This window comes from Mycteria americana, chromosome 1 (genome assembly GCF_035582795.1).
Source record: "Mycteria americana isolate JAX WOST 10 ecotype Jacksonville Zoo and Gardens chromosome 1, USCA_MyAme_1.0, whole genome shotgun sequence".
Lineage (NCBI taxonomy): Eukaryota > Metazoa > Chordata > Aves > Ciconiiformes > Ciconiidae > Mycteria > Mycteria americana.
Window position 1 is genome coordinate 151,106,912 of NC_134365.1, and position 24,024 is coordinate 151,130,935.

At 44.1% G+C, this 24,024-nt stretch overlaps 1 protein-coding gene across 9 annotated transcripts in view; it reads left to right on the forward strand.

Annotated features, from left to right (window-relative positions):
- MAP4K4 (mitogen-activated protein kinase kinase kinase kinase 4) overlaps window positions 1-24,024 on the forward strand; it is a 165,675-nt gene that overhangs the window by 93,704 nt on the left and 47,947 nt on the right. For all 9 annotated transcript variants that reach the window (XM_075524485.1, XM_075524494.1, XM_075524527.1 and 6 more), the window contains exons 4-10: window positions 10,931-11,056; window positions 11,855-11,965; window positions 14,835-14,925; window positions 16,451-16,581; window positions 18,880-18,934; window positions 21,345-21,423; window positions 23,401-23,576. In XM_075524485.1, coding sequence (XP_075380600.1) covers window positions 10,931-11,056; window positions 11,855-11,965; window positions 14,835-14,925; window positions 16,451-16,581; window positions 18,880-18,934; window positions 21,345-21,423; window positions 23,401-23,576 — 769 coding nt within the window. The remainder of the gene's footprint in view (window positions 1-10,930; window positions 11,057-11,854; window positions 11,966-14,834; window positions 14,926-16,450; window positions 16,582-18,879; window positions 18,935-21,344; window positions 21,424-23,400; window positions 23,577-24,024) is intronic.

Here is a 24,024-nt window from a genome sequence, read left to right on the forward strand (position 1 = left end):
GTAGTTTGTATGTCTGCTGGTAAATTGTAATTTGAGTGATTGGACCTGATAATTACAGAGTCATCATCATCATCTTGTCAGTCAGTTGTAAATCATTCTGTAATGGATTTCCTTTTTAAAAAAGAGCTGTATTTCTGAGTGCAAGTGTATTTTAGAGGTAAAACATAATATCTGTATATTCCTTCCTTCTGTGAAAACCCTTAGGGTTGTAAGTGTGGATCTCATTCTTAGGTGAACAAGCAAGCTGAAGAGAGGTCTTTGCTCCAGCAAAGCTGCTCTCAGCCCAGGAACAGAAATGTCTCTAGTTCCTTCCCACAGAGTAGCTGAGCTTGGTGGTGCTTTTTCAGCCCCAAAGCTGCTGTTTGGTTGTAGGGATAAGGAATGCTGCAGAAGAGTGTGGAGGAGCAGAAACCCCGGGTCTGGTCTGGCATCAGTCACGAGCCTGGGTTTGCCCTTTGCAGAAGGAGCCTGTTCCTCCCCAGGTAGAAGCAGGTGGTCTGAGGGCTTGGACAGGGTATTTCTAGGGGTATGTGTAGGGCTGGCTGTCTCACAGCTACCGACCCGATGTCGATCCTCTGCTCTGTCGCTGCTGGGAGGAGCAGTTCTCACCAAACCAGAGAGAGAAGGAAGAGAAGGTGGAGATGGTGGCAAAGAGAGGAGGATCAAGCTTCCTCCTGCAGGCTTTCGAAGCGGTCTTTGCTTGCTATGCCAGTGGAAGAAGGTATTTTCTGGGGTATTTTTAAAATTGAAAATGGAATTTGACAAGCCTGTAGGGCTTGGTCAGATCTCCTCCCTTCTCCTCACCCCAGCCACCCACGATCTGCGCGGACAGTATATATTCAGCCAGTTTCTCCAACACACAATGGTGGGCTGGTGTCGCGGGTTTCTTTGCGATCCCTTCTGCCCCTTGTCTGGCGAGAGGAACGGGCCTTTGAACTTCTTGGGTCCTCCCTGTTCGCGCCTGGTGTTTTGCATTTGCAGTATTTTCTTTGCGTAAGGCAGGGGAGAAGGTTGCGGATTACTGACAGAGGTTGAGCGGTGACTAATATTGGACCAGAGGAGCTAAAGTGTTTAACCTTTAGGCAAAGATTACCTGAAATTAAAACTTGTAAGGACTTGCGTGCTCGCACTGTGTCATTCAGTTGTGTTTGTAAGACACATGTACAGATCGGACGATTCCTTTTATTCCTGGGCAATTTACATATTTTGGCTGCTTCACAAAAGAAACCTTGTGTTGAATAAGTCAGATTATGATCTCACACTAGTCCTTGCTTACAAGGAGTTTTTTTGAGGCTGTAATGTAGCCCAAAATTTGAAGTTTTCCTTTTGTGGGTGTAAAACAGAGCATAGGTTACCAGCAGCACGTACAACGGGCATTAAACATGGGTATTGGCTCCTAAGCCAATGTATTACCTTCCATGTTTGGGGATGGAATGGCTGTTAGATGTCATTTCATCTGGCAGGTGTACCTCAGACAGAGGTACACCACTTCAGAAAAGAAGCATTAAATCTGTTTCTTCATAGTAATGGGCTAAGTGGAGTATGTCACTTTGTAGAAGTGGATTGGTGGGCTGCAAAGAAAATGCAGTAATTTTGTTTTCAGGGCTTTTCTTAGTACTCATTTTCTGACAAAATGCAGGGCTTTGTTAGTGTTGCAGACGGAGTTTTAAATATTTGGAAGGAAAAACTGCAGCACTCGCAACATTTTAATGAGGAGGGTTTGCTTAATTAAAGCCTAGAAGACTTAGGGAATGCGGACAGCTGAGGGATTAGCAACGTATTACAAGGTTCTTCTTCCACCTACCAGTTGGTTTGGGTTCAAAAGCCAAAGCTGGTAATAAAACTTGTAGTCTTCCAGCTGCTGTTTGCTGGCCTTAACCGTTGATGCTGCCAATGACCAAAGCCTGGATTCATTCTGTCTAATTTTAGGCACGTAGTGGTTGTGCTGAAGCCTGGAGCATAGCTGCCCTGGGCACCCGCAATTTTGCATGGGGGAAAGGTGCCCATAAGGGGACCGGTCTGTCCACCTGAGGTGGAACTCATCCCACAGAGGGGTGAAGGTCACCGGTGGGACTGTGTCTCCTGGAAGTACGAGGTATTTGCTGTGTGGCTGCCAGCTGCTCGCTGCTGGCAGTTGTGGTGGTGCTTGTTCATGCTCCCCCATATTTCTTTAAATTTTTAATTTCATTTTTTAACATATGATTGATTTCGGAGTACCATTGCCAGTCTGCTCCCTCTGCTTCGCAAATCTGTGTGTTTGCTTTTGGCCTAAATAATACTATGTACCAAACAGTGCCAAGCCCTCCATCACTGTCGGGTGAAGAAATGGCAGCATGTGATGGAGCGTCTGAATTTCTCTTGTCAGCTAATTCTCCAGCCCCATCTTTTTTTAATAAAGGATCCTATGTGAAACAGCCCTGAGGAAATGCCGAAGTGGGATTACTTTTCCTTCCTCTCCTTTGTTCTGTTCCTGTTTGGTTGTGCGTGGTGACAACTTTTGGGTTTGTGATTACAAACTGTTGGGGTATTTCGTTTGTTTTTTAGCATTTGGGTTTCATTCACTGTGCAAAATGAAAGAGGGGTTGTAAATAAATCTCTCTTTCCTGTTCATCTACAGGACTTCTTGGTCAGTGTGGGTGTGAGGCTATATGCTGAACGAATCTGTCCTGTAAGGGAATCAGTGTCTTCATGTAATTATAGGTTTTCATGACATATGTACCAGAAGAACATTTCTGTTATTCCAGAACTGCCATTTTTAATGTATTTTACCTTCCCAGCCTAAATTTCTGCTAATATAACTTCTGTGTGGCATTTGGTACATAGGAAATCCACTTTCAGTCATTTCAGCCTTTTGTTTTCTCTCCTCTCTCAGATGTTTGCCTTCTGCCCACCCCCCTTGAAGTTAAAGCTTAGTTTCAAACTAGAACTTTAGTTTCTTGTTGAATCTTTTCAGCTGCATCAAACCTGCAGGACTCGGAAGCCTTTTCCGTCTCCCAGCTCCAAACTGTGGCCCAGCAGTGTCTGGACTGCACATGCAGGGAGGGACCCATGTGTCGGTCGCCTTTGGGACGGAGATCTGCCCTCCAGGTGGGAGTGGTGGCATGCTGGGGCTTCACACTGCCTGGGGGGAACCGGGGCCAAGCTGTGGGCAAATGCCTCTCCTGGCTCTGTTGCCCCCAGAGATGCTGCTTTCCTTGCCATCAAATGCACACTGAGGTTGGAAGTAGAAAAGCTGTGCAACTTTTTGGCTTTGTGCATAAGCCTGTTTTCTCTCCAGCATCTCCATCTCCTCTTACTGTCTGAGCCCAAAGCTTTGCATAAAGGAAATTGCTTTAATTTCTTTCCTTCACACACAGACTTATTTTTCATATCTGCTAGCAAGGGCTTGTTCTGATCACAAAAAACCTGAGACTGGATGTAGAATTGTATAGCAACAGGCGTTTTTAGTGTGACTAATAGTAATGGAAGTAGGGTACTAAACCTTCCTTCTTTTATGAGAGCTCTGAAGATGTCAGTGCAAGGCTAGCTTGTTGCATAACTTGTAAATAATTTAGGCTTGATGAGGACGGACAGTTGAATTGTATAGCTGGGATAAACATGCAATCTGAGCAGGAAACTCTTTTAACTAATTATGACCAGGATCGAGGCACAAGCCTTGGAAATAGTTGAAGGGATTTGCCCTTAGGAGGTTTCTCTCTCGGTCGTCTTCAGCAAAGCCCATGGCGTCCTGGGGTTTTACTGGGCGAGGTCAGCAGCAGTGCAGTCTCTGAGCCTTCAGCGCAGCTCATTCAGTGACCAGCGAAGGCACCGGGGGCAAATCAGGCAAGAAAGAAAATACTGTTGTCGGCGTGATTGGCAGAGGAGGTGGTTTTGGGGGAGACAACAGACAAGTATTGTCTTCACGTGGTTTTTGGCTCCTTCCTGCCTGCACGTGATTCCATCTCCTGTGCCTGCACAATGCTGCTACACAGGCTCCTTCGGGCAGAGCTGGGACCCTGCTTAAGAGCTAGCCGTCCCTCATGCTTTTTTGTCCAGTTAACTTAATTGTTGCTTTATGGCTGCAGCCTCAGCGATGGCACTGTTGCGAACAATTTGGCTCATTTTCTCTCTTGTTTCAGATGGTGCCTTTAGCATGCAGTAGAGAGGGTGTTGTGCCAAGGGGAGACAAAGCAGCCTCTGTTTTGCATGTATTGGGAAGTGTGTTTCTAACCTGCTTGATGAAATCTTGCTGCCGAAGGTAACCAAATGTGGCCATAAGGACAGCCCTGTTCTCCCAGCCAGTTCTCACAAAACTAAGATTTTTTTGACCCTTGAAAAAGCATCACAGCCGTCTTCTGCGATCGCTCTGCCTGAGCAGAGCATTGCTGGTCTGCTGCTTCTGGCAGCGTGGCTCTGTGCTGGCGGCGGAAGCGGCTCGGAGGCGGGTGGGTGGCTCACAGTGACAAGATGGGCTCCAGAAAGCTCGCAAATGGTAAAGCCTGTGAAGGGCTTTCTCTGCATGTGCTGCGTACGTGGACAAGGGGCAAACTCTGAGAGGCACCCTCACAGCAATGGTGGGGCGATGCTCACCACCCACGCGATTGCTGTCTGGGTGTCTAGTGCTCCTGCAGTGTCACTGAGCGCGTGGCGTGATGGACGCATTTTCCTAAAGGCGAACAGTCTGGAGAGCTTTGAACAAGTGCGTGTTTGGGAAGGACTTGAAGGATGGTGCAGAGAAATGAACGTGCTGGTGCCAAGGTGGGAAGAGTCTGTGGGTAAGGGGCCCGTGAAAGAGAGAGCTTGCGCGTGAAGTGGGACAGGCACAGTGAATGCTGGGGGTGAGGAGTTAACAGGGGAGAGAGACAGAAGGGAAATAAACTTGCATGAGGTCTTTAGCTTGAGGGTAACAAAGCTCCAGAGCTCCGTAAAAGACTGAAGAAAGACAGGATGTAATAAGAAAGTTGGAGACTCTTGTATGTTAAGATTTAGGAGGGACTGTATATGGACTTGTTAAATGTTTACTGCGTGTCTTGATTAAAGTCCTTTCTTTTAAACAGTTTAGGCTTTCCCTCCCAAGAAGCCTGTATTTGGTATTTTCTTTTAAGAACTATTTAATATCGTATTCCCAATTCCGACACTCCGTTGTGGTGTTGGAGAGCATCACGTTTCTCCACGTTGCGCTCGCAGCACTGCAAGCTGCTCTGCTTTATACGAACTTCCTACCTTGGCAGGCACTGGCAGGGACTTGCCCGGCGCTCGGAGTCTCATTGCTCTTGTGGTTAGGTTCCTCCCAAAATTACAATCTCCTTCCCAGCTTGGAGGCAGCGCCACAGCTCCTGGTTCAAATACCGCGCTGTGTGCAATACTGCCCCAACTCTTCTCGCCAAAACGTCTCCCTCGTGTGTGAGAACTTTATTAACGAGTGTGTATATTATGGATTCCAGCAGCAGAAAAGGTCACCTATTGTGCTAGGCACTATTCAGACTTTCCCTGTCCTGTACAGATTCAGCTCCAAATGGATCCTGGCCAGGTCTGGGGTGCGGGGAGGAGGGAGGATGTGATACACAAGCAGAATTGTGGTTTGCAAAAGTTGGTGTCGAGATTTATCCAGGAAGATTTTTGTTTGCGTTTGGTGCCTTTTAAGACTTTTCTTTTTTTTTTTTTTTTTTTTTTTTCATGTGGGTGGAGAGCAGAAATGAAAAGTGAGAGGAAGCGGAAAGGAAAATAAACTGGGTTTCCTGTGGGCTTCTCCTGTTTTTCTTCAACTTGCCTGTTGGAGGGAGATGGTGAAAGAAAGGCTGAGTCGCCGTGGTTCTGGTGCCTCTGAAGGCAAACCAGTCCTCTCCACCACCCTGGGCATCTGTGGCTTAGTGCTTCCTTTCCCCTCTCACGGGCTGAGGCTGCTGTCTGCCCCTCCACACAAATCCCAACTCTCCCGTGATTTAAAGATTCCCAAATCCCACAAGCCACCTCTGGAGCTCGTGATCCTCAGGAGCTCAGCTTACTCTGAAAGCCCAGGTAGAGCATGGCCAGCTGCCGTTCTCCAGGCAGTGCAGCTCCCTGGCTATAGGCAGGCAGAGCTTCAGGGGCAGCGCGGGGGCAAGCAAAGGAAAGGAGACTTGGAGACTTCCCTTTTCCCATCCCCCTTTGCCTGCGTGTTTGGCTTTCCACTGTTGGGGAGTGGTGTTAATTCTTAAAACACTTGGTTGTAGCTTAAAATCACTGGATGCCGTTTGTGCAGGGAGAGCATAGATTTGTCACTGTCTCGTTTCTTAAATCAAAAAGGAAAGTTATGGAAGGGACCAATTTGTATTCCTCTGCAAACTGATTTAGGACAGCATATAAATCATCTGGTGGGATAGGTAAACTTGCTCTTACCTTCATCACAGAACATTGTCTTGCTTTATCCTTGCTTGGCTGTGTTTCCTCATTCACATTTCCCCTCATTGTACTACTAGGGTAAATAAAATCTTCTGAAAATGTCCTGAATTTCTCCTCCCTGACCTGTGCCATCCCTTGAGAGGGCAGAATCGACAGCTAGCAAAGAGCAGTGGTCAGGCAGCTCTTCCACCTGGAGGAGTATGGATGGAAAGTCACCGCTCACATGCCTTGGGATACTTCCTTGCTGTACCTTTAGGGTTGGTTTTTTGTTTTTGTTTTTGGTTTTTTTTTTTTTTTTAAATTCAGCTCCTAAAATAATGCCCTTGTACTATAGAGCTTGGAAAACAGTGTTATTCCCCACTTCCTCCCCCGGGTCTGTTTCTCAGAGACAGATTCTCATAGGGGTCTCATACCAGTTGCAGTGCTGGGGCAGGTCAGGACTGTTTGGCTTGGTCTCCTGAGGCACTTAGGCAATGATGTTTAGGGAAGTATATAAAAATGGGGCAGGCATGGAGTGATTTTTCTTTTCCTTTGGTTATGGCCTCCCTGCTTCTGGCACTTCTAGACCTGTTCCCTTCTTCTCCCTCCTTACCATGATGTCCAACAGAGTGCTTCTGAATTCCTCATCTTCTAAGAATTTGTATAAATAAGGAGGATTTTCTGCAATAATGATGCAGGGGGCTTACCTTTGGAAAACGTGCTGAAATGGCATAATCAAGCTGTCCAGATTAATATTCCTTACATGGATCTGCTCTAGTAGCTTTTATTTGACTGGGAGTTAACTCCAGTGGCACTATGTTCAGATACTTAAATCATCACAGTTTTGTAAAGGGCGATGTAATGAAAATAACAAGCCATTGCTTTGCCGTCTGCATGCAAAAAAAATAATCTGGTCTTTAGCATGCAATGATGAATGGAAGAGCAAGTGGTGTGGAGATTTTGTGCTGCAGCCATAAGCAAGCTGATGGGGTGCCACTAGGTGGCATGCGGAGAGGTAACACGCCTGGTTTTATTTTTAATGTGCTAATTCACATGGTTAGAAATGATCTTAGTGTACATAGGTGGATTTCTGTGCAGGCGTCGTATGCAGTTTTTAATCTTACAGGCAAAGTTGTTTTGATAAACAGCGTTGCGGTTAGAAATCCCTAGAGATGCTGACACGTCCGTTTAATCTCTCAAGGGAAACGCATGGAAAGGGAGAGGAGAGCTGCTCCAAGCTTGATTTAACCACGTGAGTCTTGCAAAAGTATAGCTTACTGCAAAAATTACTAGTAATCAGACGTGCTGTCACAAACAGACAGCAAATGTATAAGTATAAAACACTTACACCAGCCCCATCACAGGCCAGACAAAGAAGGTTTCAATGGGAGTTTGTATCCACAGATAATGGCTTAAAGAGGTAATTGATGCCAGCTGCATAAAATCACTAGGAAGGGCTCACCAGCTGCTTCTCTCCTCCAAGAAAAAAGGATGTACTTTTGTATTCCTTCATGAGAATGACAGTCTCTCGCCTCAGTCGGTTTTAATTTTCCCCTTTTGTGATCCTGGCACCTCTGCAAATGGAGGGACTGGTGGTGGTGGTGGTGCAGCGCGTGTGTTGTCGGGAGGAGGTGAGGGACCTTCCGTCCCTGAGGCTGGCTCACGCGTCCAAATCCCGGGACGGCCGCTGAAACGTCTCCCTCTGTGCAGGAGGATCCCTGCTGCAGGCTGCAGCCTGCCCTCCCTGCGGTGCGTCTGTCCGTAAGGAGACCTGTGTGGAAACGGTCTTATCCAGTGAGATTTTTGTGTGGGATTCATCTCACCCTGATGCAAGACATCTGCAAGATTGGTGTCTGGATCTTGGCTAATGAATGACCTCATCCTCCTTTTGTAGTTAGTGGGGAGAAGTAAACACTGGTAGGGCACACGTTGTTTGGCCTCTTTCAGATATCCACATTGGGATGAAATCAATTGTACCCTGGAAAAAAACGTTCCTGAACCTGGAACAGAACAATTTTGGTCTGGCCACCCTCTTTTTTTGTTTGTTTCTTTTTTTTTTAATGTTACACCAATTGCTGTACCACAGCGGTACTGCAGCCTTCTCCGTGCTGATTAATCCTCATGATAGTTCCTGTCGCCACAAAGTCTTCAGGACTCAGCGCCAGGGAGTTATCGATCCACACTAAGTAAGCGGAGTCCTCCAAAGTCTGGCAAGAATTACTAAATCCATTTATTTTTGTAGGCTGGAATTTGGACTGGATCGAGCTGTAGGTGAGATGCTATTTGTGGTGTGGACAAATGCTCCGTGACAGCTGAAATAGGGGTTTAGGACCATGATTAGCCTTAGTTAAGGGAGATGCTTGGGGCTGCTGCAGGCCATTGAGCAGGTGCTTTGACACGGCCACAAGGAAAAACTGCAAGAGCAGTAACTGCCTGCAGTCTCTTGGGTCTGTGTGCGCCTTTTTTGTTGTTGTTTGTTCTTTGGGGATTTTTTTTGGGGGTGGGTTTTTTTATTATTTTGTTTTTTTCAGAAACAGATCCTGTCTAAGCATTGCCGTTTTGGCTGTTGTTACAATACATAAACACGAACAACCTTTAGGACATCCTGCCCATTGTATTGTAAAAGCTATTGTGTTCATGTGCTGAGGGTAGGAAATAATTTTTGTGTAAAAAGTCAGTACAAAATAGCAGATTAATCCAATTACACATATTAACCTATCAGCGATTTAGTCCCAAACCATTAAGTTTAACACAGCTCCTATTACAGGGTTTTTTGCCTAAATTCAAAGTTCAGTGTGGTAGTTTCTAGTATAAATATGTTGGGGTTTGGGGGGGGGTTGTTTTTTGGGTTTTTGTGGTTTTTTTGTTGGGGTTTTTTTTTTTTTTTTGCATATGGTCTAAAGAAATAAAAAATCACACAACAGCAAGGACAACAGAAGCAGCTGAGGAAGCACCAAGTTAGCTTTTGGCTCAAAAAGCTGTTCTGATAATGCTTTCTCCCAGGGCTGCTGTTCACTGAGAACTTTGATTTACAAGATTATTTTACTATTTTGTTCAGTGTTCCAGAAATACACAGTATTTTACTTTAAAGATGCGTCATGAGAAGATTTAAGAATAGTTTATCCCTGGTGCATTTTGGGAATTCTCTCATAATAATTTACGAATAAGCACTGCACCCCGCTATTAGTGTAATTGAAATAATCGTTTGCTTTATAGCATAGGGTGGTTTCTTTTGCTAAAGCCATGCGTACCAGTGTGTATAAATAGTTAACATGTACTTAGTATTACCATCTGCATATGTCGTGAATAGGATATTTGATTGCTAGCATGGTACAAATTGCAAGGAAGTTTAAGGCTTAAATTTTTTTCATGTAATCAGCTTTGATATTACAGGATAATCAAAATAGGTGCTAGCGTTTCCATCAGCCAGCCACCCTAGGGAACAGAGGTTTCAGTTTCTTCCTGGAATCAATTTAAGGTAGACATTTTCCCCCTGGATATCTAAGGCTAGAAAATTGCGGAGAGAATAAAGATTGTGCCTAAAGGGATAAGGCAGCTGCCTTTTCATTCGTTGCCTTGAGAGGTGCTAGATGAAGGCTCCCACTGTCTAGGTGTGGTAGGAGAGAGCTGGGGGTGGGATGGTGTCTGCTCCTTCTTCTTCTGCGTCTGCTGGCTGCCTGCTCAGGCATCACCTCAAAGCGTGCCTGGATCCTTCCGTGCAACGCGTCCTACGGTCACGTCAAAAACGGATTGTGGGCGTTTTTAAGGAATGGTTGCATAGTGTTACCCGTTTCAGCTCTTTGAAGGGATGACCTCCCTTCACCTGAGCTGCTCTCCGCTTGGCACCTTGCTGAGGCGGGGGCAGCTGGGGGAAATCCTTCCTCTGCCTTTGTGTCCCAGCATCCTGTTTACCACCCGGGCTCCCGGTCTTCTCTTCCTGATGCACTTGCTCTTCCTCCACAGAGGCAGATGGAGGAGGAGGAAACTTGTGCACGAGGCGAACGCCTTGTCCGCACAGTGAGGGGAATTCCTGATCTCCACCTCCGCGTTCCTGCGCCAGCCCCGTGCTGGCACCGAGGTGGGACCCTGTGGTCCCCACCTCAGAGGGCCTGCTTCGGCAGCCGGCTGCCTGAGCCGCTGTCTGGCATTTAAATAGAACTGGTTGCAATTTTCAAAATTAAAGGGAAAAAAATGAGGAGATGGAAATCATACTCCTCTGTCGTAAATTCACAGATTTTTCCGGTTTTCTTGTTCTTGGGGTTACGTAGAATAAAAGCCTGCTAGCTATGTATTTGCTTAAGGTATTACAAGCATAGGGTTTTTAAACAGATCCTGTCCTGCTCCATCATTGGATGAAGTCCAGTGCATCCTCCATTTGCTTTTTTGCACTACTGAAAACTTGGGAAAGTAAAGGTCTGTTTTAGACCATCTCAATAAGCAGGATTTTGATGGCATGAACATAGGATGTGTTTACTGAGCATGATGCTGGTATAAATTGAACTTTTAAAAAATCTATTTGTGTGAAAGAGAAGAGGAAATAAATAATGCATGTGGTGTATTAAACATTTGGTTTGGGTTTTTTTTTCCAAAGGACGAAGAAGAAGAAATCAAACTGGAGATTAATATGCTAAAGAAATATTCTCATCATAGAAATATTGCAACTTACTATGGTGCTTTCATTAAGAAAAGTCCTCCAGGACATGACGACCAACTGTGGGTAAGCAGATATTTCTCAAGCATGTCCATAAGTCTTTCACTTTTGGATACAGTTTGAGGATGACAGAAATATCACATTATGGAAAGAGGAACTAATAGAATTTGGTGCTTGCCTGAACAGATAGATCAGTGAATCACATAGGCTAATCATGCATCCTTAAGAGGATGGCTGAACCAAGACTTGCTATTAGCAATGGATTTGCTCTTTAAGTAACTTTTTTTTCCCCCATTTCCCAGATGGATAGTAACATGTTTCATGGGAACAAGGCAGATGAGCTGAGCAGTAAGAATGTCTGGCTGTAAAAAGAAAGCTGCACTTGAGAATTGTACCCATTACATTTCTCATCCCACCTCATCTACATCCTCCAGGGGATTGAAGTTTGGGTTTGAAATGGCAGGGTACAGACATCAGTGCATGTTCTTCCATAAGTAAATGGGAGTTAAAGAATAAGATGTGGTGCAGTGGTGTGATCAGTTTGATTCCTTCAGCATTGGATGTGCTCTTACTCCTGTTGCTGCTAATGCATTTTGCATAGCTGAGCAAATCCAGATTCCCAGCATTAAATAACAGTGATTAAATCAGTCCTTGAAAATGTGGTAACTAATGTGAGACATATTCCATATATGTCTGGCACACATTGGAGACATTTGGTTTGAATCCATTTTCCAGGCAGAGATGTAAAATAAATGGTATTCTCTGCTTCACAGGGTTTCCCAAATCAATGTTGCAACCTGATTATTTTGCTTCGCTAGACAGCTGGGAACTGTGTTTAACTGTATGCTGATATTTGTTTTGCAGCTTGTTATGGAGTTTTGTGGAGCAGGCTCTATCACAGACCTTGTGAAGAACACGAAAGGGAATACTCTGAAAGAAGACTGGATAGCATATATCTCCAGAGAGATTCTCCGGGTAAGGAAAATAGTCCGCTGCACTTGAAAACACAGAAGCAGTCTTACAGAGATGTAGCCTAGCTTGACGTTCTGCAAGGAGCTGTTTCCGATCAATCTTGTTAGCCATGTCATCGCTTGGAGAGTGCGTAGGAGCAGATAGATGTCTGCTCCACATCATTTAACTTGGTGTGAGTTGTACTGTATTGTAACAGCAGCCTTGCAGAAAATAGCAATTTTTAGTCATGAGAAGCCAGTGGAAGAACCAGTGACCTTACCTATTGTAGAAGCTGTGAAATAGTGTCCATCAGACACTGTTTTTGAGAAGCTTGAGGTTGTAACAGTGTCGTAACACAATAAGGTGCAGAATGGGCTTTTCCAAATGTGCTTGCAGCCGTCTTTCTCTGGTCCTAATCAAGTCTGTGGAGGAAGGGAGTGGTTGGCTCAGGGCAGCATTTAGGGCTTCAGTGCTGCGATGTGCTTGCATGTTGTGTATTCCTGCAGTCTATCTAGAGCAAGCAGCTGCGTCTTATGTAGCTGTGTGCTGTAGAGTGCTGGCAGACGGCGCTGCAAAAGTTTCTTAGGAAGAGGGATGCCACTTACCAGTTTTTCTAAAACTGAAGCTTTAACTAATTACTCTTCATATTTAATTTCCAGTTGGTACAGTGTAAGTGCTTTTTGAATTGGCATTTGTTTGCTGTGCTAAGTAAATCTGGTATGGTTTTCCTCGTGCTTCTTTGTAAAACAAATTGCCTCCTACCCATACCACTACACAGTATGTTTGTTCAATTGCCTCATCATAAATGAAGTTCTGAAGGGCTTTATGTTAACGGAAACCACCACTGGCTCTTGCATAAATCAACGCTGCTGTTGTCTGTATTACACATTGCTCTGCCTTTGTGATTTTTAAGATGGTGAGGGAGGGAGACGTACAATTCTGGTCTTTTGTTCTAATTCCAAATGCTAGGAGAGAGTCCGGCTGCTGGCATTTGGGATGGCACATTTTAAGTTGTTTACAAGGGAGAAGAAAAGTTGAATACCTACTGATGGTTGTATTTCAAACCAAATTGATAGCATGCTTTAATATGAGGAAAGTGAACTTCTGCAGGACCGATCTTATGCTTGATTTGAGAACTGTGTGACCTTGGAGGTATTGCATGCTATGTTGCATTCATCCTAGGTTCTCCTTAGGTAAAGTAGTCACGTTCGCTGAGAAGAGGAAAAAATGATTTACCTCAGAAAAGGGTTAGGTGAAAGCTATTTTCTCATTCCTGTGAGAGATTTGCAAAAGGAGCCTTAATTGCTTGCCAGCAGGAACTGGAATATCTGGAAAAAAGGAATGTTAAACTCACATTGCTATGAGACATTGCAAAACCTAATTCCACACTGAGTTTGTCAGAGACGGAGGAAAGAGGTTGTGTAACAGAAAGTTAAAATGAGCTAAAGTGCCAGAGATTGGTGCAGGTGGAGACACAGGTGAGGGTCAACCCAGGGGATCCCTGTGTGGTTGGAGGGGCCTGGGGACTGCAGGAGAATGGAGACGTGCCCCTCTGTTTCCTCCCAGCCCTTCACAAACCCAAATGTGTTTTTTTCAGTAAGGTTAGATGGTACTCTGGAGAGAACAGACAATTATCTCTCTGGCTGGGTCGGTGTAGCAGAAGGCTTTAAAAAGTATCCTGTGTGAAGCTGTGGAAAAGCCTTCATTCCTGTGAAAAATAAGACCACACTTAGCTTTAGCAGCCAGCGAAGGGTCTCAGGGACATCAGCCGTTTACTCAATTCACTTGTGACATGTGTGGGGAGGAGCTAGGGATGGTGGTTTTTTGTCATGCTCATTAACTGTTTTAAAAAAAGAAAATAGCCCAATGGTTATGTAGGCAAACTGGTAAATGATCATTTAATGAAGAACATGTGTTAGGAAATATTTCTCTACAGCAACCACTACTCTCTTAACCTCTTGCAGCTGTAAAGGTTCTATTTCTTTATTTTTCATAAAACATTAAAAGCCTATGAGGGCAACACGAACAGGCAAGACGATCCCACCGGAGACTACAATTTTCCGAGCAGAGAGCTGAGGAGAAACCAAAATACAGGCAGTTGCTAAGAGGGTTGCCTGTTGTTCTCCCAATTACATTAGAGAGTAAAATGCAACATATGTCTTCTTCAGCCCTCCCTCCACATGGCTAACGCTTTGGGGCATGCATCCAGGTGCTGTCTCAACAAAAAGCACCGTATGCCAGGAGGTTTTGTTTCCTTTGGAAAGTATAATGCTCATGCTTTTTTTTTTTTTTTCCTTTCTTTCTTTTGCATGTTTTTTTTTCCCGAGGAACAGTTATATGGCTTCATATTTATGGAGGCTAGAGAAGAGAACTGCAGCTTTGCAGCAGAGCTTTTGTTTGTCGTCAGTTGTCCCTCTCCCTCAAACATCACCCTCCCACCGCCTTCTCAGGGGTGTATATATGCATGCTGTTGCTGCCTCCTTTCTCCCTCCACCCCCTTTCCCAGACTAAATTCTGGGTGACCCTCTGTGTGTCGGATGTCAGTGACGTACACTGACACTGATGTCATTTACAGTGTCATTGTGTGGAGACTTTCTGGGAGCTGAACTTTCTTCACGCAGCAGCTGAGATGTGTTTGCACAGTGCAGATGTTGGGCTGTATTTAGGTACAGCACGTGCATGACCTGGGGCCTGTGTCCCTGCTCCATTACCAAAAGCTGTGCAGGCGGTGTGCTGCTGCAAGGCTCCCACGGGTCCCATTGCACCCAGCCCCTGAGCAAGAGCCCGAGACCCAGTGCTATGGGCTTTGGGGGTGCTGGGTACAGGTAGTCTGTTGCTAAGGCAAGAGCCTAACTCTGAATGTCCTCTCCTTCCTCTCCTCTTCTTAATGCAGGGGTTGGCACATCTTCATGCCCATCATGTGATTCACAGGGATATAAAAGGGCAAAATGTGTTGTTAACAGAGAACGCAGAAGTGAAACTCGGTAAGTAGGCGCGCACGTCCACTTCCTCATTCATTCAACCTTTGTTTTCTGATGTTCCTAAACTGATTTTATCCTCTAAGAGCCCTGCGACATGTTCTGTAGCATGTGCACTCTGTCACTGCTCCCGTGTGAATCAAGGCCCAGCATGTATTTCCTCTTGCTTTGGGAGGATGGCATGCATTTCGTTAGAAGATGTTGGCTTTCATGCCGGAATCGGTGAGGGGACCGTTTTGTGCCCCCCACCAAGCAGTGCGTGACTTGGGTTGGTTCTGATTCCCTTTATTCTGGACTTGGGAAGTGATGGGAGTCACTCTTTTATTTGGCTTTAATTAAAATAGCACCTGCTGTGCAGGTTCTGGACACAAAAATACGATCTGAACGGCAAACTCGAGGGAGCTGTGGCGTGAAGTTCAAAATGCAGTTCTAGCTCTGGCATGCCTGCTGAAAACTGTGCTCATCCCTGGCCTCTTCTCTCCCTTCCAAGTGGACAAACTCTTATTTTTCTTCTCTCTAATCTGTCTCTTCCAGTTACCGCACACTTTAACCTTCTGTGTTTGTATCACGCTACATTTGCCACCTTTTTTTGGTTAAATATAGAGCCATGCTGAAGCCCTCCCACCCAGCCCACATCCCTTCTGTTTTGCATTACACCTTCCTGCAGCACGAGGCATGGGAAGATGTCCCGGCTGCTGGAGGAGGAAGCTCTCGGGAGAGCTTTCCTCCTTTTGGTCCAAAGTGGGGCAGGGTAGCTCCCAAACCATTGCTCCCACCGAGCTCGTCTACACCAGTTTGTCAGTGCTGCTCCAATGACGGATGCAGTGAAGCTGACACGGCCCTCCTAGAGCAGATGCAGTTACTGGTATAGAAGGGCTGTTGTTGCGAGCAGGAGACCTGAAGGGAGGACAACACCCTTGTAATGTAACTGCCCTGTAATGAAATGGGCATCTCTTTTGCAACCTGTGTGCGTAAGTGCTCAAAGTTGGCACCTCTTGAATAATCCTCATGCTTTGCTCCTATCGACGCATCTGCTCTGTGCATTAGAGCAGAGAGCAGTCTGCTGAGCAACAGATTATTTTTGCTGTCCGATTTGAGAGCGGAAAAGGTGGACAGCTGAAAAGGAGATGTGTTCACACCTGTGGTTTTCCCACAGCATGAGAAGTACCTTTGGGAAGCAGCTCCCTCTCTGTAGGCAAAGGTGCTTGGCTTCACCATTTGGGAAGGGGATAGCCCTTCCTTAGCCTCCCAAGCACTATTTTTGCAGCTGTACGCTCCCTTCTGTACAGGTAGGCCGGTGAGAGGTGCGGGAGAGGTGGTCGTACGCTGCCGTGTCTCTTGACGCTTGTGGCCCAAGCACGTTGCGTGTGAACCACAAGGGCTCGGCTGCCTCATTATTAATCATGTTTCTCTTCAGCGTGGTCCTCCCACATGGAACATCCACAGGGTTTTATTTCCAAATCGCCTTACAGAAGTAATCACTGCATTATTTTTCCCTTCTTATTTTATTTTACTCTTTTCCCACCCACAGTGGATTTCGGCGTGAGTGCTCAGCTGGACAGGACAGTTGGCAGGAGAAACACTTTTATTGGAACTCCGTACTGGATGGCTCCAGAAGTTATTGCCTGTGATGAAAATCCAGATGCTACGTACGATTACAGAGTAAGAGAGTCCTGTTCACAGAAAAAAACCACCCCAACATACGAAAACCCTGTACTTGCAGTATGAACGTCCATGAGCAATGGCGGTTTTTGAGACTTCTTACACTTTGTAGGAGTAATACTATTGTGTGTAGGTGTATTCTTATTACAGGAGTACGAGGTATGGGTCACTGCCAAATTGTGACCTTTAACAGTTGCTGTTACTTGTATTATCATAGCTTCGAGACATAAGGAGTAGGACTTCAGTGTGCTGTAGGTGCTCAGAGAAGGCAAAAAAGAGTTTAACTGGAAACGCTCATGTTCTCAATTTGTATAATGATTGTACTTGAAATTGTGTTAGACCATGTCCCAGTTATTGTAGTAACCCAGAACAATGCATTTTAGGTGTTGCCTTAAATAGAACCACCGTCTGGAGAGCCAGTGAAGTACAGAAGGAGCTCTTTAACTGTGCCTACTCCTGATTTCAAGATACAAGTACATGTTGATAAAAATTTATCCACCGCAACATTTCTCAACAAAGATCATTTTTTACATAGTTTGCTGCAGACCAAAGATTTAATTACTGCAAAACCATAATTGGCTTGATATTTGCACTACCCTTAAGAATATTATGTATGTGTATGTAAAGTTAAATTTCTCTAGTGAAAGCATCCTGTAATCTTAAAAATTCTTCTCAGCTTGCTTTAATGAAAGAATAAGGAAAGAAAAAATGTGAAAATATGCTTTTTAAAAAATCTTCACTTAGGCTAATGCAGTTGTTCCAACTTTTAACCAAGAAGGGCAACAAAGATATCAGAAAGCCTGTGATAAAGGCCTTACAATGAATTTTAGAGCTGAATATCAATTATATCAATTTGCTGAGATTGATGGTGGTGTTAGCTATCAGTATGTTTGTGTATGTCTAAATCTATTTTAAAAAGCCAGATTATTTGAACTGGTGTTTTTGTACCTTTTGGCTAAGATTGATCAGATTAATCCTATTTCTCTTGATTTAATAACTTTTTACATCCATCAGCTCGTTGTACTAAAGGTAATGCTTTATATCTTTGCAGATGGAGTTATTAGGAAGGAAGGGTGGCTATTAAATGATTTAATAAAGGAGAAAAACTCTCTGCAATATTTGTTAATGCAGTACTGATGTGAAAAATAACTCCTTCTGCCTCTGAAAACACCTGTTTATTGTTGCTGGTGGAGCCTCTAGGGCTCTCCCCCCAAAAATTCATGGTTGAAAGATTTTGTAAGATCATGAGACTGCAGTTTAGCTTAAATGGCCGGATTGAACCAAGAGAAAAGATTGCCTTGCTGGGTCTGAAAATGCGATCATTAGAAATGCTTCTCTGCTTGTAGTACAAGAAGAGCTTACTTGCTCATTAGTTCCGACTAATTTTTTAAAAAGTCATTATTGTGACCAGAAATGAAGACTGCTTTGCTCAAGAACAGCTTTCTTTCAGCAGCCTCCTCCAGTGTTTTGCCTCTTAAGCTGCGGCAGCCTCTGGAGTTGGTTCCTCGCCAGGACTCTTCCAGCTCTCGCCTGTGTGTGACCCTCCAGGCTCTCGCCCGGGCTCTCCCTAGCCAGGGGCACTGGCCAGAGGTGGCACCTTGAAAGGCTTCCTCTGAAGGACTCTTGTTCCGTAACGTTTCAAGCAAAGCTGAGATGGTAGGGAAGGAATGTTTGCTTTGGCTCCAAGCAATGTGTCTGACAGAGGCTTCTTGCAAGTTTAGCAGTGATGGCTATTCCCCTAGATAAAACTATTATTTGATTATTGGGACTAGAAACAAGTTCAGGACTGGGTGTATTCCACTAATCTGTATTTTGTTTATTTTCTGGTTTAGACACTGAAAAAGACCTGCCAGGTTTGGTTATTTTTACCCTGCAGTCTTCATATCTCCATCTTTTGTTTGGGGGAATGGGTACAGTGTTTCCTGTCAATCTGCTATAGGGAAATGTTCGGTCCTTTGTAAACAAGAATTGAAAATTCTGTTGTTCCATAGACTTAGCTTTGGGCCAATGTATTTTTCTTTGTCCTAATGTGAATATATTTTTATGTGTTATTAGAAAGGGTTGTTTGCATACTCTGTATGAATACGTGTGTGCATTTGTGTGTATATATATGCATTATATGACTAGTAGGATTTTATGATACTGTTACAAAAAAAAAAAAAGTAGCAGCTTATATTATTTAAATAGCCTTGGTATTTGGTTTCAGTCTCACCTACAGGGCCTCTGTAAATAGTACTGTCTTACTGTCTGAATGGGTAAATCCACCTACTAACATATGGTCTCTCTCTTTTTATGCAGAGTGACCTTTGGTCATGCGGCATTACAGCCATAGAGATGGCAGAAGGAGCTCCCCGTAAGTGATACGTGTGCTTCTCCAGTGGGCTGATTAAGACTGAAACATATACTTGGGAGATGCTGGTTGTAATCTAAGCCTAGTTTTGAGGTTTCTGAAATTATCCTCATGTTATTTCTGTTCTCTTTGGTTTTGCCTGCCCTATAAATATAAAATCCCATAAATAGCAATGCTTTTGATAAAGATAGGATTGTGTTTAAGCACTACAGTGCAGACTGCAGTAATTTAATTTCTATAGCAGGAATATTTGGAAGCTAATCGAGTAGCAGACTTCCTTCCTGTGGGTAGTATATTGTGTTTTGGAGTTGTGTCCCAATTTGTGTATGGCCTGACCTGGGATGCTGAAACCTCAGCCAGGGAGAGGTGCAGTGGGGCCTTGAGAAACCTGACCTTAATGAAGCAAGTGTCTCTAGCAATTGTTTCTGTGTTGGCTTTCCATTGGTCTGGGTAATGCTAACATTGCTCTCCTTTTGTTTCCACTCATCAGTGGGCGGTGTTGATCTTCCTTCACAGTGGCATGATTTAAACCGTAAATCCATTTTCAGCACAGAATATTGAACTTAGTGCTCCCTGCTTGAGAATACTCATCAGTCGATATGGGTATTTTTGAGACAGAAACTTGGAAACCAAAAATGCACAACTTTTTATAGCTTATTTTCCCCTCACATACTTACTCTTTCGGAATATCAAGGCAAACAGCAGATATGTGAGAGGAAGACAGAAGGATTTAAAAAGAAAATTAATTAGGCATGATGTTTTGGCTTTCAGTGGTAATTTTTATGAAAATCCTTATTGAACTAGCAAATATGCTTACCCCCAACCCCAACTGGAACTCTGTATTTAAAAAATAACAGCCTAAGGTACCTAAGAGTGAGTTAATTAAATTTTTTTGCACGTAAACAACCACCATACCACAGCCTAGCTTGAAACCTCTGTCTTTGACATCATGTTGAAATGAAGTATTGATATTTTCCTAGCTAAAAAATGGTCATTTCATTATAGCAGCTGCCTGATTTTTTTGTTGTTGTTAATGTAAAATTTATAAATTGGAGAACAACACTCTTGTTTTGATTCATATTTTAGGAGGTCTGATGGTTTGAGGTTTTTTTTTTCCCCCTCCTAATTGCACGTTTGCATGAATGCCCGTGTGAGAGCTGCTCCCAGGACACTTCAGCCAGCGCTATATTAACAGTGTTTGAGCTACCACTTGACCTCCTTTTTGCTGTGCCTTTTTGTTCAGCGCATTGGGTTGCCTGGGTGGCTTTCAATTAAAAGCTGTGTCTATGGGTTTTGTAAGCCTGGAATTGGACAATAATATTTTTTCATTTCCAAACCGAAGCAGAGCTTGGCCCCTCTTTTTCTAAAAGCACAAGACGGGTATTTGAGCAGTAAGCAAAGATCCAACGTAAATGCTGAACAGCTCTTGCCTTGGTCTGTCCTCTGGCACGTGGGCTCTGCCTCCTCCTTCAGCGATGGTTGAAGGGTCCATCTCTAAGCTTGGTGGTCTGACGGGATCCACAGGCATCCAAGGGGCTTCTCTGCCAAGGTTGTGGCCCCTTATTTCTTCATCCAGAATCCTCTTCACATCAGTCTGTTTCTCCTGAATTTCTGCTGTCTGGAAGACGTTACCTCTTCCTGCAGTGATCATTCAGGCTGAGACTGGTGGTGCAAGAGGTGAAGCATAGGAAGATGGTAAAAACAGGATTTGTTTCTAGCATCCTTTCTTGGGCAGCCTCCCTCCATGTTCCCACATTTCCCTGCGTTGGCTCTGCCATGGTGCTTTTGCTCTGGAGCAGGAGGAAAGGCTGTCCTGAATGGACTCCCAGTAAGTGTCCGCTGAAACCAAGGGTACTTCTTTTGACAAAAGTCATAGGTTTGCATTTCAGTTTTGCAGGGAATCCTTTTTTTGATACAGACCCTCCCATGCTTCAAAATCATCAGGCCTTGGAATAGATAAAAGTTCCAAGTCTGGAGAAAAGAATGAGGCATCCTGCTTTAATTGCCTGCATAGTGGGAGAGGAGGGCAGGTGGAGTGAAGCTTGTTTGAAACAGTAACTGTGTCATTCTTCCCTTCTACCATCATCTTCTCCCAATATTTTATTGACCAGAATATAAGTTATATGACTTGGGGCTGGAGGTGGGCTGCACACAGATGTTCCCATCGTGGTTGAGTCTGAAGGTTAATAAATGCCTCGGTCTCTTCCTCTTTTTGGGGCTGCTCTTGGCATATTGAGCTGTGGAATTGTTGTCATTTCAGGCTATTTCCATTTAGTTGTGTTGCTGTCTGCATCTGCTGCATGTGCAGTCGGGATGGTGGGAATGGTTGGGGAAGCTGAAGCCGTGGTATTGACAGAGAGCAACTAAGCCAACTTCTGTATGTTCCTGTTTGGTTTTGTTTTCTTTCCTTCAGCACTTTGTGACATGCATCCCATGAGGGCACTCTTTCTGATACCCAGGAACCCTCCCCCACGGTTAAAATCCAAGAAATGGTATGTATTAGTTATATCTTGTTTGTAGCCCTCTTTGTAGTGTGATGTTTTCTTATGTCTCATCGTGTGCTGTTTTGTTACCGCTTCCACAGAACTGTAAAGCAATTTAAGTTAGCAAAAATCACTCTTTTGTCATCTTCTGTGCCACTGAATCAAAGGATGAAATAAAAAGCGTGCGTTGTTTATTTAGTTCTGTTTGTCCCAGAGAAATTTTGTCTTGAATTGTGTGAAAATAAAAACTAGGCTTTTTTTCTTGACAGAGCAGCGTCTGTATTAAGGTGACAAATGGATCCATATTTTAAAAAATAAACTCCCACAGCACTCTTAATATGCAGTATGTTTTCTCAGATGTATCGTAAGACAGAAACAGAACAGTACTATAGTGTTCTAGTTGCTAAGTTGAAAGGAGCTATTAAAACTAATGAAGGCTTTTACTATAATTATTGTAAATGATTGGAATTGAATGTGCATTTCTTGCCAGCTGAGAAGAATCCATTAGTATCAGAGGATTTCCTCCCAGTTACTGGTTACAACTGGCGCGTATGAAACAAAAATACTCCCTAGAAAGAGGTTTTGTATAGATTGGTTGTGATCACAGGATGCTGTGATCCTGTCACAATAATGAAGTGATTTGACTGCCTATTCAATACCAATGTAATATAAACTTGGCTTGCTTGCTGGGCTTGGTCTTTGCCTGGATTGACTTATTTGTCCAGTTGTACTGTCAAGGCATCCCTCTCCCTCTCTCATACTTGCTTTCTGCATGTTAAAGGAATAGAGATGCATATATAGTATTTGCATAGGCCTTTCATTAATCTTTTTATTTTGAATAATAACACTTAAGGTGTGAGGAATAACAAAAAAACAGCAAAGTTACCTTGAATCCAGCCTCTTGATTACAGTAGGAAAGTGAAGTGATGGATGGAAACTATTGTCATTTTTACACTTGACCATGTAGTGGAGGTGTTTGCCGCCCAAGCATGGGACCAGGTTGAGAGCACCTAGCAATCAAAAAGTGACTCTGGCCAAAGCCAGTGCTGCTGTGACTCAGCTGTTTTGATAGTATGCTCAGTGGCAGGTTATGAGAAAATAGGCCAAATGATGAAAAATGCAGTTTTGAATATTTCCGTTATTGGCATTTTGCAAGGCAGCTTGTTTGATGACTTTTATCTGGAGAGATCTTCAAGAGTTCAAATGAAGTGCAAATTTCGGAAGGTGGTGCTCCAGCTTAGCTAACTCCCATAGCCTCTCACTTTATGTGGTGTGCAGGAGGAGCTCAGTTCAGTTCATGCCCTTAAATTGCATCGGTGAGAGTTTGACCCCAAGTGCCTGTGTTGAACAGACAACGCTGTTCAACACCCGCCTGTTGTTCTATGAGGGTTTTTTTTGTGTTTGGCTCTTCAGGTAAAAAATAAAAGAATCTTAAATTCTCGCAGACCTGTCTCAGTGAGCCCAGGTGCGTACAAAAGCAGCGCAGTGCTGCTTGTGTCAGGGGAACGTTGGCCGCAGTTCTTGTGGCTTTCGGTACAGCTGTTCTGAAGCAGACATGCCCTTAGATAGCATGGGCAGGTGGAGACACACCAGAGCTGCCCTGCCCGTGCTCCAAGCAAGCTGGATGCTACCCAGCTCTGGTCCAGAAGTAGCAGAGCTGGGTTTGCATGATTTGCCTTTGCTAATAGATACTGCCTTTCAGGACAATTATGCCTGCGAAAGAGGGCACATTACTGTGAGGCTGTGCCTAAGCACTGCAGGTATGTCGGTATCGCCCTGTGTCCATCCATCCCAGTGCTCAGCTGGAGCACACTCAGCTCTGTTTAGGAGGCACACTTGCAGACAGCACTTGTACCATCCTCTGGGACGTGATGCTCTTTGAGGAAAAGAATTAGACTTTGAGGAAGAACAGAAAAAAAATGTTTGAGCTGAGTTTTACCTATGATCTTGTTTTGTTTTGGTTTTTTCCCCTCTCTGCTTTCTCAGGTCAAAGAAGTTTTTCAGCTTTATAGAAGGTTGTCTAGTGAAGAATTACATGCAGCGACCTTCTACAGAACAACTCTTGAAACATCCCTTTATACGTGACCAACCAAATGAAAGGCAAGTCCGAATCCAGCTTAAGGACCATATAGACAGGACCAGGAAGAAGAGAGGAGAGAAAGGTATGTAGCTTGTAAAAATCAAATATTGCAGCGTGTTAAAAATGCATATTTTTGTCCTGCTTTGCATTCTAAATCCCCACCCCTAGAAAAGCTCCGAAAAACTGAAACCCTTGAAAAGTTCTTTTTTAATTCATATTTTGACTATCAGCAGGCTTTTAGGTTTTGTTCTGTCCTCTACAGACAAAGTATCAATTTCAAGTGTCTTATTTTCAGATAAGTTAAATTTACTCACTTCTGGGCCACTGCCTCTTCCATACAAGCATTAAACAGTATTTAGGAGGATATTGACATATATAGCTTTCCCTTTTTTGGTCTGTGGTAGGTTCATTCCTGGAATGGTGCCATAAATCAGACTTGCAGGAAATAGCCCATCACAAGAGCTATGAAGCAAATGTCTTGGGCAGCCTGTTCTCTTTATTCAGGTGGTGCCGAGGTTCTCCAGGTGTCT